At 38.4% G+C, this 16,825-nt stretch overlaps 1 protein-coding gene across 1 annotated transcript in view; it reads left to right on the forward strand.

Moving 5' to 3' along the window:
- Nucleotides 1-16,825, forward strand: part of LOC126457934 (ATP-dependent zinc metalloprotease YME1L-like) — a 108,497-nt gene that overhangs the window by 45,464 nt on the left and 46,208 nt on the right. The window contains exons 5-6 of the mRNA XM_050094644.1: nt 8,938-9,117; nt 12,631-12,725. Coding sequence (XP_049950601.1) covers nt 8,938-9,117; nt 12,631-12,725 — 275 coding nt within the window. The remainder of the gene's footprint in view (nt 1-8,937; nt 9,118-12,630; nt 12,726-16,825) is intronic.

Raw genomic sequence — 16,825 nt, forward strand, 5'->3', positions numbered from 1 at the left:
GTGGATTGGTACCAATTAGTGCCTAATGCATGCTGCATTTTAATAGTGGATGCCAGCCACCAACAAGCCTGTTCTTCTTGAATTTTTTTCACCCTGGATTCCCATTATCATAATAATTTCTGGGTTAGTATTGGATACAGACAAAAATAGAAATAGTGGCAAGTATACCAAACTACAGTACGTAAAAAAAGAAAATCTATTAAATATAATAATCTGAATCTGTGTCAGTGGTATTTTCAAGCACTTTTTTAAACCTTATGCAGAGCATCTCCAAAATAAACAAAACTTTTTCTAATAAAGCAAAACTAAAGGAAAGGGAATGTGATAATATTTAGCAATGCAACATCAGAGTATGCACAAATTTGGTGCAAAAGTTTCCGATGGCATGTTTATGTATTAATAACTTCTAGAAGACTCGCAAATAACTTACGTAATTCTATAGAATTCATAACGAGCAACTTCCCTACTTAGTTTGTTCAAAAATTAATGTAAACACAAAATGATTGGACATTTAATGTGATTCTTGGTAAAATTCTTCAGGGCATGTGACCACATTGTCAGTACATAAAATTTTGCAACGTTTCAGTCACTGTTGCAAATGGCCTTCTTCAGAGTGTTTATTTTACTGTTGCACGATAAAAGTTCTTATGTACTAGTCTAAGAAGCTGTTTTCATAATCTGATTGGGTACTGAGGATGAGAAAAATCTATGATCGATGTGATGTATTCGTGTTTGTCCATTTCCACAAATAACAAGAAATAAAGCATTCTGGATTGGTGTTTGCTTTCTTTCTTGTCATTAGTGAAAATAAATGAATGAGAAATGAGCAGCAGTAATGGGATGGCACTATTCACTTGCTACCTAGTGTCAGCTGAGGTGTGCCAGTACTCTACGTACTTATGGCCACGGTGTGCTCCTGTGTGTCTGTGCAAGTTGTTTTGCCAAGAGGACCCACAAGATCAGCAACGAAGAACATCTGAAGACAAAACCAAAAAACTTCAGGTCCATCTTTGGAGCCAATGATTATTGGAAGTAGATGATAGACAAAACTATGGCAATAACGGATGAAGGCATAGGGAAGAGCAGAAGGAAGCACAAAAGCTGCCTTATCATCATACAAGGGTTCACTCAACAAGTGTGCAAAATTCTCTGCCAAGCAGATATCAACCCAAATTTCTGAAGCAGCAACAAAGTAAAATATGTTCTTGGCCCAATGAAAGATGCAGTTGCAAAGCTATAAACTACTGTAGTCTACAAAATTGGCTGCGAGTGCAGTCTAATGTACGTAGGTGAGGCAGGGCAGCTGATTAGCACATGGTATTTGGACATGAAAGATGCATTCGTGTAAGACAACATTCCAAGTCAGTGGTGGTGGAACATCAGAATGAGTGTGGCAAACGGGTAATATTTCAAGAAGCCCGCTTACTGGCAAAACCGCACTTACCCTGAGGAGGAAGATTAGAAAGGCAATCAAAACAGCCAAACGACCTACCAACATCAATAGAGGAGATGGGTACAGTCTTCCAGCAGCTTGGCTGCCAGCAGTAACAGTGCCATGGCAGGACAGTTCTCACAAAACTGTTTGCACAGGCATGCGGGAAATCACAGCAATCGTAGGTACAGAGTACTGGCTCTCCTCAGCTGGCACTAGGCAGCAAGTAAACAGCACTGCGCCATTACTGCTGCCTGTATCTGCTGGCAAGAAATAAAGCAAGTGCCTGTAAAAGATGTCTACTTATGCCTATAATAAGAAATAAAGCAAACACCAATAAAGGAAATCTAAATAACAGTAACAATATTTTTGTTAGTAGCTAGTTTCATAACAGAAAAAAATAAAAGATATTCATATGATGCGAACTGTAAATTGAAAGTAATAGCATATGCAGAATAACATGGAAACAGATCAGGTAAGCAACATTTCAACCCTCCATCAACAGGAAAAAAACCATAACAGAAAAAAAAACCATTCGTGATTGGCTGGCTAGTAAAGAAGAACTGAAAGAAAATGAGGAAGATTAAATATGCAAATAGAAGACTGAATGCAAAATGGTCAAAAATAGGTGATATCATATTGAAATTGATTCAAGAACATCCTCAAAATTGCACTGGAATTAACAAAAATGATTCACTTACATGCTCATAAGCTAGTGCTGCAGTGGAACTTGACAGACTTTAAGGGTGCAGTTGGTTAGTGCTACAAGTTTATGAAGCATCATGGACTTAGCATGCGAACCAAAACCAAAATATCTCAGAAAATGTCGCAAGAGAAAATATTATTTTTCCATCACTTTAATAACTTTGAAAGAATACCAGTGTGGAACTAAGCCAAATAGGGAATATGAATGAAACTTCTCAGACATTTGATGTGCCGAGTAACGGAACTGTTGCCACGATAGGCGCTAAAACTGTAACTATAAAAACAAGTGGGCTGATGGTAGTAATTGTAATCCATTGATCATTTTCAAGCATAAAACAGTGCCAAAATCTTCTGCAGTACTGCCAAGTGTTGTTCACGTACATGACAAGGGCTGGATGGATGTGGCTGGTATGAAATTATGGATTAACAGAGTGTGCGAGAGAAGGAAAGGTGCTTTATTAAAGAAGAATTCTCTTCTTGTGCTAGATCAGTGTAGCAGTCAGTTGAAAAATTCTGTGAAAGAGAAATTGAGACAGGGAAATACAAAGATTGGTGTAGTTTCTGGAGAACTTGTTCACAATTGCAGCCTCTTGCTGTCTCAATAAATAAACCATTTAAAGTGCATATGAGAGAGAAATGGATTCTGGATGAAACCGAATATGAATTGACACCAAAGGCAGCTTTAAAACAACCTACAATCAAACAAGTGTGTGTCTGTATCATTTAGATGTAACATGCCATACTACACGCATTGCTCCAGTCAACTTCTCATAAGGCTGATATTAAACTTTGTTGCCTTTTCATTACTCTGTGTTTTCCCTGATACCATTTCATTGAATGGCTAGTTTGCCTCATAGTCAGAGAGACCATTCATGGTGCAAGTGTTCATGTCCAAATATATTGCATACTGGTGTTCAGCTGAGTGCAGTTCTAGTGAGAAATTCGGCAACAATACTCGGGCCATAAATATTAAGTGATGTTTCAAGATTGTTTCTTTTTGTGAATCTTTCTTAAAATTAATGCTAAAATATTCCCACTGGGAATTCTGAATTAGTTCCCTGCTAGCAAGCACGATGCTCAGACAAAGTACGAAGTTTATTATTTTGTGTGATAATTCATTTACCTTTTTAAAAGCGATTTATCTTTAAAGTATACGTCTAAATGAGATATTTAGCCCAAAAAAAATTACCATGGTGACAATGCCTAACCTTTCTTTCTCCTTTCCAGTCATATTTTCAGCTTTCAGTTGAAGTAATCTTTCCTTTTCTGTAAAGGTACAGGCTATGTCTTTTGTATCCCCAGTCCCGGTCCAGCCTCCTCTTGCCGGGTGCTTGAGGTCAGTCTTGTACGTGTTCGGTTATTATTGACATTTTACTAAGCCCTACTTTTTTCTACAGTTGAATGAGACTGCTCCTCTTCTGCAGGCAACAGGCTGTATCTTTCAGTTTCGACTTTCTTCGATAACCTTTCACCACATCACACTTCCTTTTTCCTGTTCATCAACTACTGTATCTCTTTTCATGGCCTCATTTCCATCTTAAGGGCATAAATGTTTATCTCTTGTTCTCCACCCTTCCTCTTGCATACATGTATCTTACATATTAATAATGATCATATTGAATTCCTTCCTCTATCTCATTAAAACCACTATCTTCAAGCTTGGAGCAACGCATAAGGCAACAAGCACAGTCATCGCCCATAGTCATGCTATTATTTGTGTTATTGTACGAGGGTATTTCGGAAAGTAAAGATACTCCATACGCCAGAGGAACAGAAGAGTTTTGGCGAGAAAGTTGGCAACACTGGTGTTAACCTTGAACCGTTAGCTTTCTCCTCGCGGTCGTTTGGCAGTTGAATGTTGCTTCTGGTTGGAGTAGGTCGTGTTTAAAATGGCTGAGCTGATTCAGAAGTCCGCCAAATGTGAAGTGCGCTCCGTCATATGTTTTCTTCATGCAAAAGGTCAGCGACCAGCGGATATTCACAAAGAAATTGTTTCTGTTTATGGGAACATAATGAATCGACAAAATGTAACGAAATGGTGTCGTCATTTCTCTGAAGGTAGGACCGATGTTCATGATGAACAAAGAACAGGTCGGCCATCTGTGATCTCTGATGCCCTTCTGTGGAGAATGGAGGAAGCAATTCGTGCGAATAGACATCTCACATTGGAAGAATTGCATCAGATCATACTGGACGTGTCAATGACAACTCTTTATGATGTTGAGACTGTCAAGTTAGGGTACAGGACATTGTGTTCGCGCTGGGTTCCAAAACTGTTAACGGAATAACACAAAATGAAAAGGATGGGCTTTGCACTTGACTTCCTCACACGCTACGCTGAAGCATGATGAGTTCCTTGATTGCATTGTGACATGTGACGAGACGTGGGTTTATCACCATAAACCTGAATCCAACCAACAATCAATGCAATGGCGCTATTCGAATTCACCAAAAGCCAAGAAATGCAAAATGTCAATTTCAGCGAAGAAAATCATGGCTTCTGTTCTTTGGGACAGACAAGGCATTCTTGTGTTGGAATTTATGCCTCGTAGGACAGCAATTAATGCTGCTGCCTATTGCCAGACTTTGAAACGTCTTCGAAGGGCAATTCAAAACAAATGCAGGGGAATGCTGACAAGCGGAGTCCTCTTGCTTCATGACAACGCTCATCCTCACACAGCGCTCGTAACCAAAGCACTACTCAAACAATTCAAATGGGACTTGTTGGACCATCTGCCATACAGCCCGGACCTTGCGCCCACCGACTTCCATGTCTTCTGTTACCAGAAGTTACATCTTGGTGGAAAATCATCCATGACGATGAAGAGATCAAAGATGAAGTTGAAATGTGGTTCGGACAACAGGCGGCAACCTTCTATGACTGTGGGAGACAAAAGCATCTGCACTGACTTAACAAATGTTCAGATAATGGGGGTGATTTATGTCGAAAAATAACAAATAATCCAGTTAATAAGATTTAACTGACGTTTTCTAAATAAATGTTCTATTTAAGGAGTGCGAGCCATAGTATCTTTAATTTTTTGAAATGCCCTCATAAATAACTGCACAGTTATATGTGATTTTATATATTTGGGGTATCTTGCACTTGTCTCCTAGGCCCTCCTTTGTCTTATAATCTGGCTTGCTGATGGAAATTTGTCTGTACTGTGATAAAAAGCTCTTTCATTATTTTCAATGCAATTAGAAGTGACTGCTACTTGATGAAATATCTCTACCACTTCAAAGAAGACAGCAGAATATTGACACACAAACTTTTCAAAAACATAATGGTGATTCTCCCACAAAGAGAATTAATGTTAACATGATGAAAAATGTCTCTACAAAATTCCTTTATCCTTTGGTGTTAAACTTTAAATTAAATAGAAATAACAACAAATGTGGCTCCACAAACTGTTCAAAGATGACAAGAAATGTGGTTTTGCCTAGAACTTCTGCTGTTGCTTCCAGACATCTCAGAAAAAGAAGAAGAAGAAGAAGAAGAAGTTATAGAATGTAATGCATGGTGAAAGTAAAGAAGAGATTGTGTCATGTACGTGACGTTGGGAAAAGATGCTAAGGATAGGGAAGCGTATCGTAGATGAATGAATCAGGAGGCGAAAAATACATGATGGAGTGAATGACTTTGATATGGAAAGGAAGTTCCAGGAGTTTGAAAGATATGGAGTGAGCATAAAGCATCTAAAACCCTTTTAGATCCTCTGGCAATAATTTTGTACATTAACTTTTACTGTGCCTTAGCTGTGACAGTAGTAATTTTCCACAATGGAAACCTGAAGTACACATTTTATTTAGTTACTGAAAAGCACACAATGTGCAAAGAGAAATTACAAATGAATAGTTATTCCAGAGTCAGTTTTATATTCAAGGTTTTCCTCATTTTGCAGTTTTGAGCATAGTATCTCTCACAATGTTTCTTACACAAATTACAAACAGTCTTCGTTTGGCTGGTGAAGGGAAGCAGAGAGGTGTGATTGCCTACAGGGCTTCCAGCTGACCCATTCATTAGGTGGTGGCACAGGATCTGGAATGGGAACTCTGCTTATTTCAAAAATCTGTGAAGAATAACCTGACAGGATAATGAACACATACTCAGTCATCCCTTTACCTAAGGTTTCAGACACAGTTGTTGATCCATATAATGCAACACTGTCAGCTCACCAGCTTGTAGAAAACACAGGTGAAACCTATGTCATAGACAGTGAGGCACTGTACTACTTCTGCTTCCACACCCTGAAACTTGCAATGCCAACATATGGTGACTTGAACTACCTTGTATTTCTCACAATGTTTGTTGTAACAACTTGCCTGAGTTCCTGCGGTCAGCTGAATTATGACCTTCGTAAACTAGCTGTTAACTTGGTACATTTCCCTCGCCTCCACTTCTTTATGCCAGGCGTTGCTCCTCTCACTTCACGAGGATCTCAACAATACTGTTTCCTTACTGTACCTGAGCTTAAAGCAGCAAATGTTCGATGCCAAAAACATGATGGCCATATGTGATCCGTGCTCACAGTCATTACCTCACTGTGGCTGCCATGTTCCGTGACCGCATGTCCATGAAAGAAGTAGATGAGCAGATGCTGAACTTTCAGAACAAGAATAGCAGTTACTTTGTAGAATGGATCCCCAACAAAGTGAAGACAGCAGTCTGTGACGTTCCACCTAGAGGACTCAAAATGGCTGCTACATTTGTTGGTAATTCTACATCAATTCAGGAACTGTTCAAGCGTATATCGGAGCAGTTCACTGTCATGTTCCGCCAAAAGGCTTTCCTCCACTGGTACACTGGTGAGGGCATGGATGGAATGGAGTTCACTGAGGCAGAATCTAACAGGAATGATCTGATCTCTGAATACGAACAGTACCAGGAGGTGACAGCTGATGTGGGTGCCCGAATTTGATGAACAACAGGAAGGAGAAGTTGAAGAAAACTGAACTGTGTAACATTCCTGCCTTTGCATAGCAGTTACCTGTGTTCCAGCAATGTTTCTTGTACATTTTATGGAACACTTAACAAAAATGGCTTACTGCTTATGACTGATTTGAGGTACACATTTGAGGAATATTCAACCTTTTCATCATGCACAAATGCTGCCAACTGTTGAGCATCACTGTGAAAATATCAGTATGTCAATGAAGTGGACATCACTGTTTTGAAATATCAGCATGTCAATGAAGCAGTGTGCAGCAGCTTGTGACCACTAGAATACACTATATTCCACTTTATAATTGAATATTGTTTTTGTTTTTTCCATGGTAATTATTGAATGATCATTTTACTATTTATTAAAATAGAGAATAATTTGTGTTTGCACATACAGAAAGATTTTAATTACTCCAGAAAAAGATTGGCTCAGAAAGGATTAAAGCTAGTTTGAACTTGTCTGTGCTTAGTGACAAAAATTGACCTTGAAAATGTGAGGTTTCTTCCTTACTACTGTCAGAACAAATCCATTTGAGAGTACTACGGGCACAAATGAAAGAAAAAATCATGTCCATAAATTTGATGTTCAGAATTAAAGTTGTACAGGTTTACCTGAGGAAGCCTTTGATAATGTTATAGTAAAACACTGAAATGTTTATCCTACCCTGAAAATTAACAAGAAAGTGACAATTTGAAGAAATGCAGCAAAGAAAATTCTGTGTAACTCATCTTCATTGCTTCCAGTGTCTCCTTGGGTACTGAATTTCCAGACGCATTTAATTCTTCAGAATAGGAAAATGAAACAATAAATCATGTGAACGATTGTGTGTCTTATTCTCTCTCTTCCCCATGCTTGTGGATTCTGCACACTCTTTACACTCTTATTTCCTGTTTTCTTTTCCTGCCCTCTCCCCACTGTACAATTTATCAATATATGACAGTAAAGCCTCCAGGTGTACACTGCCTATGCTGCCATACTTCTCAGTTTTAACTGGGGGGGGGTGTCTGGTTAAAACTAATGAGCACTTAAATGTTCATGTAATCAAAATTGAAACAGGTTTATAATTTAACAGGTGGCCAACAGTAATGTGATTTGCAACATATGCTTTACAGTTCTCATGAAAATAAATTAAATACGAAAAGTTTCATGAGTGGAGCTATGAATGCTGTTTCAGCATGATTTTCAGACATTTTCTTAACATTTGGTTCGCACAACCATAATAAATTGTTCAAAAGAAGGCATTATCCTCTATTGTCTTTAAAACCTTTATTGCCAACTGGTGTCTACTGATTTCAGTAAACGTCTCACTTGTATCCAGGTGCCTTGTTACGCCTTGTACCTGGCCACCTCGTACATGCGTTGGACAGCTTTGTTGATGGTTTTGCTTGATGGCAAAGTTTGCTGGGTTCTGCTAGCCGTGTGTGGTCACAGGCCTGATGGCTGCAGATTTATGATAACTGAAATCCACAGCAAAAGTGTGGTGGGGGAAGCTTGCAGAGTAGGTGGAGAGGTACATACCATACTTTTGTCCCTCCAGCCACCTGTTTTGCTGCTCTGTAGTATAGAATGTTAAAACTTACGTAAATCAGGAGGAAAAAAATCAATAGATTACTTTCTTGTTGTGTGTATATTTCTCTAGCATATAAAATGTGTTAATGACCATTGATCTGATGTAAATAAGAAGGTGATGTGGTACCTACATGTGATTCTGCTGCAGTTTGTGCAGTTTGGTAACATATTACAAGTATTTGTCCTTTACATGTGTAAAACAAATTTGCTGTATATATAATTTGTCTGCAATTTTTTAACATAAATGAACTCAGCATTTTCACTGAATGTCCTGTGTTTGTGTAGGTCTGATATCATCTGACTCATTATCACCAGAAGAACAACAAAGAATGAAAGTGGCGTTTGCAGAGGGTTACCTTGCTGGAAATGGAGTGCGTTCCCCAGGTCGAACTATGAAATGGCTGAAGGTGATTCAGCAGCTGCTAATGATCACCATTTTTCTTGCAATATTTATTTCTTTGATGGGTAAGTTGTATTGAAGTAATATGTTCATTTTGAAACTTAATTTTAATCAATTCTGACTTTCAACAGCCAAGAATTAATTCTGACATGTGGTAATAATGAGAAGTACTCTATGCTATGCAGTTGGTAGTAGTTTGCAGATTGTAGATGTGGGTATATGAGATATGTTCAGAAAAAAAGTGGAATTTTTGTTTTTTGGAAAGAATTTTATTTGTCTACATAAATGTTATCCTGTTCAAAATAGTCCCCCCCCCCCCCCCCAATTAGATATTATGAACCTATACCAGTGTTTTTTCAGTTCTCAAAACATTTCTGATACTCGGATCTCTGGAATAACTTTAAGGTGTGTAAGCAATGTTTTGTAGTATCATCTCTGCTTCTAAAATGAGAACTCTGTAAGCTTTTGTGTACTTTTGCGAACACAAAAAAGTCGTATGTCGTCATGTCAGATTAGTGTAGAGACTGGAACTTTATTGAATCATGGTGCAGTAATTTTGCTACAAATCCAGGTGTACTTCAAACTCCCCACCTCCCCCATCCCCCTTGGCTCCTCAACCCCTTGATTGCTCGATATTAAAGGCATTGAGCTTGTAAGCTATACTCTGTATTGATCATTTGACCATGTGGTAAGAACTGATGATGTAGTATGCCGTTAAAGAACACATTTGACCGCACTTGTCCAGCTTTTTTTTTTTCTGTTCTGGCAGTTCGGAATGTATCCACTAAGATGACAGAGTTTTATTTCCGACTTCGTGTCTGTAAACCCATGTTTGTTTCATCTCCTGTTGAGACATGTTTCAATAATTCATCAAAATGCTTATACCACTTGTGGCAAAACTCATCAAAATGAATACTTAATGTTACTGAAACGAGACTTAATCCTTTTCTAATAGTAAAATATCACACACATTCTCCGATCCATTTTTTGGTATGAAATAAATACCTACTGAAACTACCAAAAGATTTGTAACCTTTATGGTGAAACAGAAGGGAAAGGTAGGTAATAGTAGTGCGAAATGAATAGATCAGACGTTTTGTGGAGTTCCCATCAAGCAAAATGTTAACTGAGCTAAATTTTGAGTATAACAATTGTAGTCTGTTTCCAAATCAACATTCCTTTCACATACCTCAAATATCATATAAATGTCTCGATTTGTACTGGAAATGCAAGGGCCTAGTCCTGCTCTTGCGCATTAAGCTAGAACACAGAGATTCTGTTACACTTCACTAATCTGAGACCTTGTATTGATGTCATCGTCCCAGTGCTGTTGTAGTGTTCAGGTTGCGAGTTTGTTGTTCTTATAGTGAGGCTGTAAAGTAACTGGTGAGATGGCTAAGCCTTTCGATTCTACAAAATGATATTTGTCCCAAGTTATGGATTTCCAGTACCTTTTTTATTGAAAGCACACAAAGCAGATAAAGTTATAAACTGCTGCAAAGTCAAAACAATTCACAGTTTGTGTTAGAATTGATCAAAATCCTATTGCATTAAGTCTTGTAGAAAACATATTCACAAAAATTATATACACTGTTCTTCTGTGCTTTGCATACAGAGTCGCATTATTTGAATACAATATTATGTCTTCCAGAATGAGACTCACTCTGCAGCGGAGTGTGTGCTGATATGAAATTTTCTGGCAGACTAAAACTGTTTGCCGGACCAAGACTCGAACTCAGGATCTTTGTCGTTGGCCAACTGAGCCACCCAAGCATGACTCACGCCCTGTCCTCACAGCTTTACTTCTGCCAGTACCTCGTCTCCTACCTTCCAAACTTCGCAGAACCTCTCCTGCAAAGTTTCATATCAGCGCACACTCAGCTGCAGAGTGAAAAACTCATTTTGAAACATCCCCCAGGCTGTGGCTAAGCTATGTCTCCGCAATATCCTTTCTTCCAGAAGTGCTAATTCTGCAAGGATTACAAGAGAGCTTCTGTGAAGTTTGGAAAGTAGGAGATGAGGTACTGGTAGAAGTAAAGCTGTGAGGATGGAGCGAGAGTCGTGCTTTGGTAGCTCAGTTGGTAGAGCACTTGCCCGGGAAAGGCAAAGGTCCTGAGTTCGAGTCTCGGTCCAGCACACAGTTTTAATCTGCCAGGAATTTTCAATATTCTGTCTTATTTGTGTGGCTAGTAACATGAACCATGCCTTTCAACCCCTTACTCCAGATTGACCGGACAGCCCGAATCACTCCACTCCGCAGCATTCTTTTCGCGGGCCCTGAAGGTGCATGAAGTGCTTAATCTGTGTGTCATAATTCTGATATTAATAAAATTGTTATAAAAATGAGACCTGAAATAAGTGGATTAAAGCTTCCTCTGAGAATGTACTGAGCTGGACACACAATAAAAGCTTAATTATACTTATCAAATGTTAATATATGAATCTAACAAATATGGCGCACTGCCTCCTGTTTCGGCCACCAATCAGATTATCCTTTACAAAACTGTCCCAATTTTTCATGGAATTGGTACTCACTGTACCGTCTGTCTTCCTGTCACTCCACCTTTACTGTCTTGCCTTGTCTATTGTAATCTTACACAAACTGTGAAGTCAATCTTGGGAAAGAATCTAATGGCTCCAAAGTCAGAAATATCAAACCTTTCTGACAGCTGATAGCAGAATAATATACAGTATGGTTAACAGTGTGCAGATACTTTTCAGACATGTTTACCAACACAACATAACACAACACAGCGCAACAACATGTTTTCCAACTCAACAATGAGAAAATCTTGTAAATCAGACTAATTTTTGAGTGCATCTCATAGACCTACTTGATTTCCTGGAGAGAGGAAATCACACCAAGATAAACAGTTTTAGTTGTACGTTAATACTTACTGGAAAAAGGTCTTTCTTTTGATCAATTGTTTAGTGGCAAACTAACTGGAAATGGCATGCAGCAGAAAAAGCACTGAGATTTATTTTTCTTTTTTCTTATAATTCTGGGGAAAGGGGGGGGGGGGGGAGGGGGAGGCAGAAGAGAAACACAACATCTAAATAAAAAGAATAAGCTTGTCAGTCAAATAGCAAGAGCTGTAAGTACACTCAACATCCATAAGAAATAGTCTTATTTGAAACTGATGATTTCACTGTAACATGGGTCACTTCTCCCCATACCCTCTGTGCATCTAGGAGGACATTATCATCAAATTGGAAGAGATATCTTCACTTCACTATTTCCATTTCTCCTGCAGCATATGAATACTGTTAAGAGTATCTTTTGTCTATTGCTTGTAAGAGAAAGAAAGTAAATGAAAGACATGGAAATCGAAGACATGGAAATCGAATTTATCAGCTCTAATTATAACTGACAAAATTTGCAAAGAAAAAGTTAAATGATGTGTCATTTCAGTTCTATATTCTAGTTTACAATATTCTTTCCTTTTCCTTGTTCTTCAGTTTTACAGTTATGGTAATGATTACTTGTTCTTTAAGCTCCATATTGTAACAAACTTTTGCAAATGTAAATTTCATTTTGCTTATTATTTTGTCATTGAAATGTGAGTCTGGTTTTACAGCAAGCACAAGTGGCTCTGTTTTCCGTGTGCAGCTAGGCAGCCAAATAGAAGTGGATCCTGAAGAGATACACATCACATTCGCTGATGTAAAGGGGGTATGTTAACTATGAACCATGTATTAGTGTTAATTTGTTTTATATAATTAATGATTAATAGTAATTTAATTCATGTAATTCCACCTCCCATACTACCTGTACAAAGTGAAATTTGTACATTTAGTACCCAAGCTGAATTCATCCAGAGTAAATGCGAAGAAAGAAAGATACTTCGAAAAAGTAAAGCTGGAAAAATTTTCGTAAATGCCTAGCATCTCTCTCTCTCTGTCTCTCTCTCTAACTGAAGCTGACCTACAAGATAGAATCACAATAGAAGCAGAAGGAAAAAAAACCTGCTTCATGGATTGTTTTCTTTTAAGAACATGTAAAAATTTCTGTCGCATTGGAACACTGTTACACGTACTTACTTTGCATATTAAGATATGGCGTAATGTTTTGGGGGAACACCAGCATGACACTCATTTGTACTTTGAAAGAGAACAACAAGAATAATCAAAGGGGGTCATAAAAAATTGTGTAAATCTTTTTCTTTCTTTTTTTTTTTTTTTTCCAGAGACTTTAAAATAAAGACCCTGGCACTTATCTGTATTTACGTAAGTCTGTTCTGTGGAAGGCACACCAATAATTCTAAGTGTCGAACAGTCAATTCCATAGCTATGGTAAAAGAAGTAAATGATTTTTCATAGATAAATAGGCGCAAAAGCCATATATCAAAAATGTGCTTGTTTTCAGCCAAAAATTCTGTTTAGTGCAGTAGGAGAGGAAATGAAAAGAATATAAGGATTCTAATTTTTTAACAGTTTAAAAATACTAACTAACATCAGTTTATTTATTTATTTATTTATTTTAAATTGAGGAATACAGCATCATATTTAAAGTACCAGGGAAGCAGGTTGCTAGCCGTACTTGCCACGGGTCCCTTATTTCAAAGTAACTTGTATCCCGACTGTCAGGACCACTTACTTGGCCACTCATACGTTGCCCGTGGTTCATGAACTAGGACATGACGACAGGAACCCACACCATCAACCACAGATCAAGATAAGATGGATAGTTTTTATGACGCACTCAGTGATGTAGTTGTTAGAGTAAAGGACAAGGACAGTGTTCTGCTCATGGGTGATTTTAATGCCAGGATTGGAAATCGAACAGAAGGGTATGAAAAGGTTATGGGTGAATTTGGAGAGGATATGGAGGCCAACAGGAACGGGAAACAACTCTTGGATTTCTGTGCCAGTATGGGCTTAGTAATCACAAACTCCTTTTTTAAACATAAGAACATTCACCGGTATATTTGTGAAGGCAGGGGAACCAGATCTGTCATTGACTATATAATAACAGATCTGGAATTCAGGAAGGCTGTGAGGGACACACGTGTATTCAGGGGATTCTTTGATGACACTGATCACTATGTAATCTGCAGTGAAATTGGTATTGTGAGGCCGAAAGTGCAGGAGGTCAGGTCCATATGTAGGAGGATAAGAGTGGAGAAACTTCAGGATAAGGAAATCAGGCACAAGTACATAACAGTGATCTCATAAAGGTACCAGTTAGTTGAATGTAGTCAATTACAGTCATTGGAAAAGGAATGGACAAGTTACAGGGACACAGTACTAGAAGTAGCTAAAGAATGTCTTGGAGCAATAGTGTGTAAAGGTAGGATGAAGCAAACAGCTTGGTGGAATGACACAGTCAAGGCAGCCTGCAAAAGGAAAAAGAAGGCATATCAAAAATGGCTACATACTAGAACTCAGGTAGACAGAGAAAGTTATGTTGGAGAAAGAAACAAAGCCAAACAGATAATTGCAGCATCCAAGAAGAAATCTTGGGAAGACTTTGGAAACAGGTTGGAGAGTTTGGGTCAAGCTGCTAGAAAACCATTCTGGAGTGTAATTAGCAGTCTTTGAAAGGGAGGTAAGAAGGAAATGACAAGTATTTTGGACAGGTCAGGAAAACTGCTGGTGAATCCTGTTGATGCCTTGGGCAGATGGAGGGAATGTTTTGAAGAGTTGCTCAATGTAGGTGAAAATACGATCAGTAATGTTTCAGATTTCGATGTACAATGGGATAGGAATGATGATGGAAATGGGTCACATTTGAGGAAGTGGAGAAAATGGTCAATAGATTGCAGTGCAATAAAGCACCTGGGGTGGATGAAATTAAGTCATAACTCATCAAATACAGTGGAATGTCAGGTCTTAAATGGCTACACAGGATAATTGAAATGGCGTGGGAGTCGGGACAGGTTCCATCAGACTGGACGAAAGCAGTAATCACACTAATCTTTAAACATGGAAACAGAAAAGATTGTAACAACTACATAGGTATCTCTTTAATGAGCGTTGTGGGTAAAATCTTCTCAGGCATTGTTGAAAGGAAAGTGCGAGTATTAGTTGAGGACAAATGTGATGAAAATCAGTGTGGGTTTAGGCCTCTTAGAGGTTGTCAGGACCAGATCTTTAGCTTACGGCAAATAATGGAGAAGTGTTGCGAGTGGCACAGGGAATTGTATCTATGTTTTATAGATCTAGAAAAGGCATATGACTGGGTTCCTAGGAGGAAGTTATTGTCTGTTCTACGTGATTATGGAATAGGAGGCAAACTTTTGCAAGCAATTAAAAGTCTGTAAATAGATATATGTGAATAGAAAAATCTCATTAAACAGTATTATGAAAAGGAAAGTTCTACTTACCAAATAGTGGAGGAGCCAAGTTGTAGATAGGCCAGCAAAAGACTGTCACAAAATAAGCTTTCTGCCATCAAGGCCTTTGTGTCAAAACTAGATGACAGACACACACACACACACACACACACAAAACAAATGCAACTCTCTCTCTCTCTCTCTCTCTCTCTCACACACACACACACACACACACACACACAGTGTGGTTCAGCTGCCAGAGGCTGCAGTCGTGTGTTTGGGGGGAGGGGGGGCAGGGGGGGGGGGGCGCCTGTCATCTATTTTCGACAAAGGTCTTGATAGGGAAAACTTATATTGTAACAATCCCTTTTTTTTTGCCTATATGTGACTCACCATCTCCGCTACATGGTAAGTAGCAACTTTCCTTTTCATAATATTGTTACATTCTATCCTGGATTCTCTGTTGTTTGAAAATGTAACTAAAATAATACCGCATCTCCAGTTAATGTCAACATACGGGTCACAGCATCAGAACCATAACTGAATCATTGAGAATCCTTCAAGATGGGAAATTAATTGTAATGTGATGTGTTTCAGTTGAAAAGGAACTGTTTAAGAGTATAACCACATGCTTGACACATACCATCTGGTGCTTTGCACCAATTAGACTTCATTTTACGAGTTTCTTTTTGGCTTTTAGTACATGGAAAAAAAATAGGCACAATTTTTGCATTCTTGGAGATTAGTTGCTGCTTCTTCTTATGACTACCCCTTTGCCTTTATCATTGCTTGTATCCATCGTGTTGATCTATTCTGCGTCCCAGATATCAAAATCGATCCTTATCCCTGGTTGTGACATTTAGTCCTCCAGCATATTTTTGATTGCTGCTACAATCTATAGTGCTACAGTAGACTGAAAAATGCAACTTAATTTACATTTTGAATGCTCTTCTCCACCCCTTACACACAACATTTCTCTCTCTCTCTCTCTCTCTCTCTCTCTCTCTCTCTCTGTGTGTGTGTGTGTGTGTGTGTGTGTGTGTGTGTGTGTGTACATGCCAGCTGCTTGGCAACATTTTGTGAGAGTTTCATGACTCATTACCTTGAACTCTGGTAACATTGTAGACTTGCATGATATTTCAGTGTCTGATGTAAATCTATGTGTTTAGATTTTTGCCTCCTTGTCTCCTGTTTATTCCAATAACTGAGATGACAAAACTATGAGAACAGCAAATCCACAGGGATGTCATAACAATAGCTCTAAAAAAGAAAAAAAAAAAAATGAGATAAGGCGTGTCGCTATATAACATGTTAGTAAATTTGGGATCCTACCTGAAACTATTATGGATAGCAGAAAAATGTACATTATCTTCAGGCTGGAAATTTACATACAGTAAAACCCTACTTTCACACTTATCCAGGGACTTTTAAAAAAGGGTGTAAATTGTGGGAAATTACTTTTCAAGCTCATTCTTTATAAAACATTAATAATGGATTT

Source organism: Schistocerca serialis, chromosome 2 (genome assembly GCF_023864345.2).
Source record: "Schistocerca serialis cubense isolate TAMUIC-IGC-003099 chromosome 2, iqSchSeri2.2, whole genome shotgun sequence".
NCBI lineage: Eukaryota > Metazoa > Arthropoda > Insecta > Orthoptera > Acrididae > Schistocerca > Schistocerca serialis.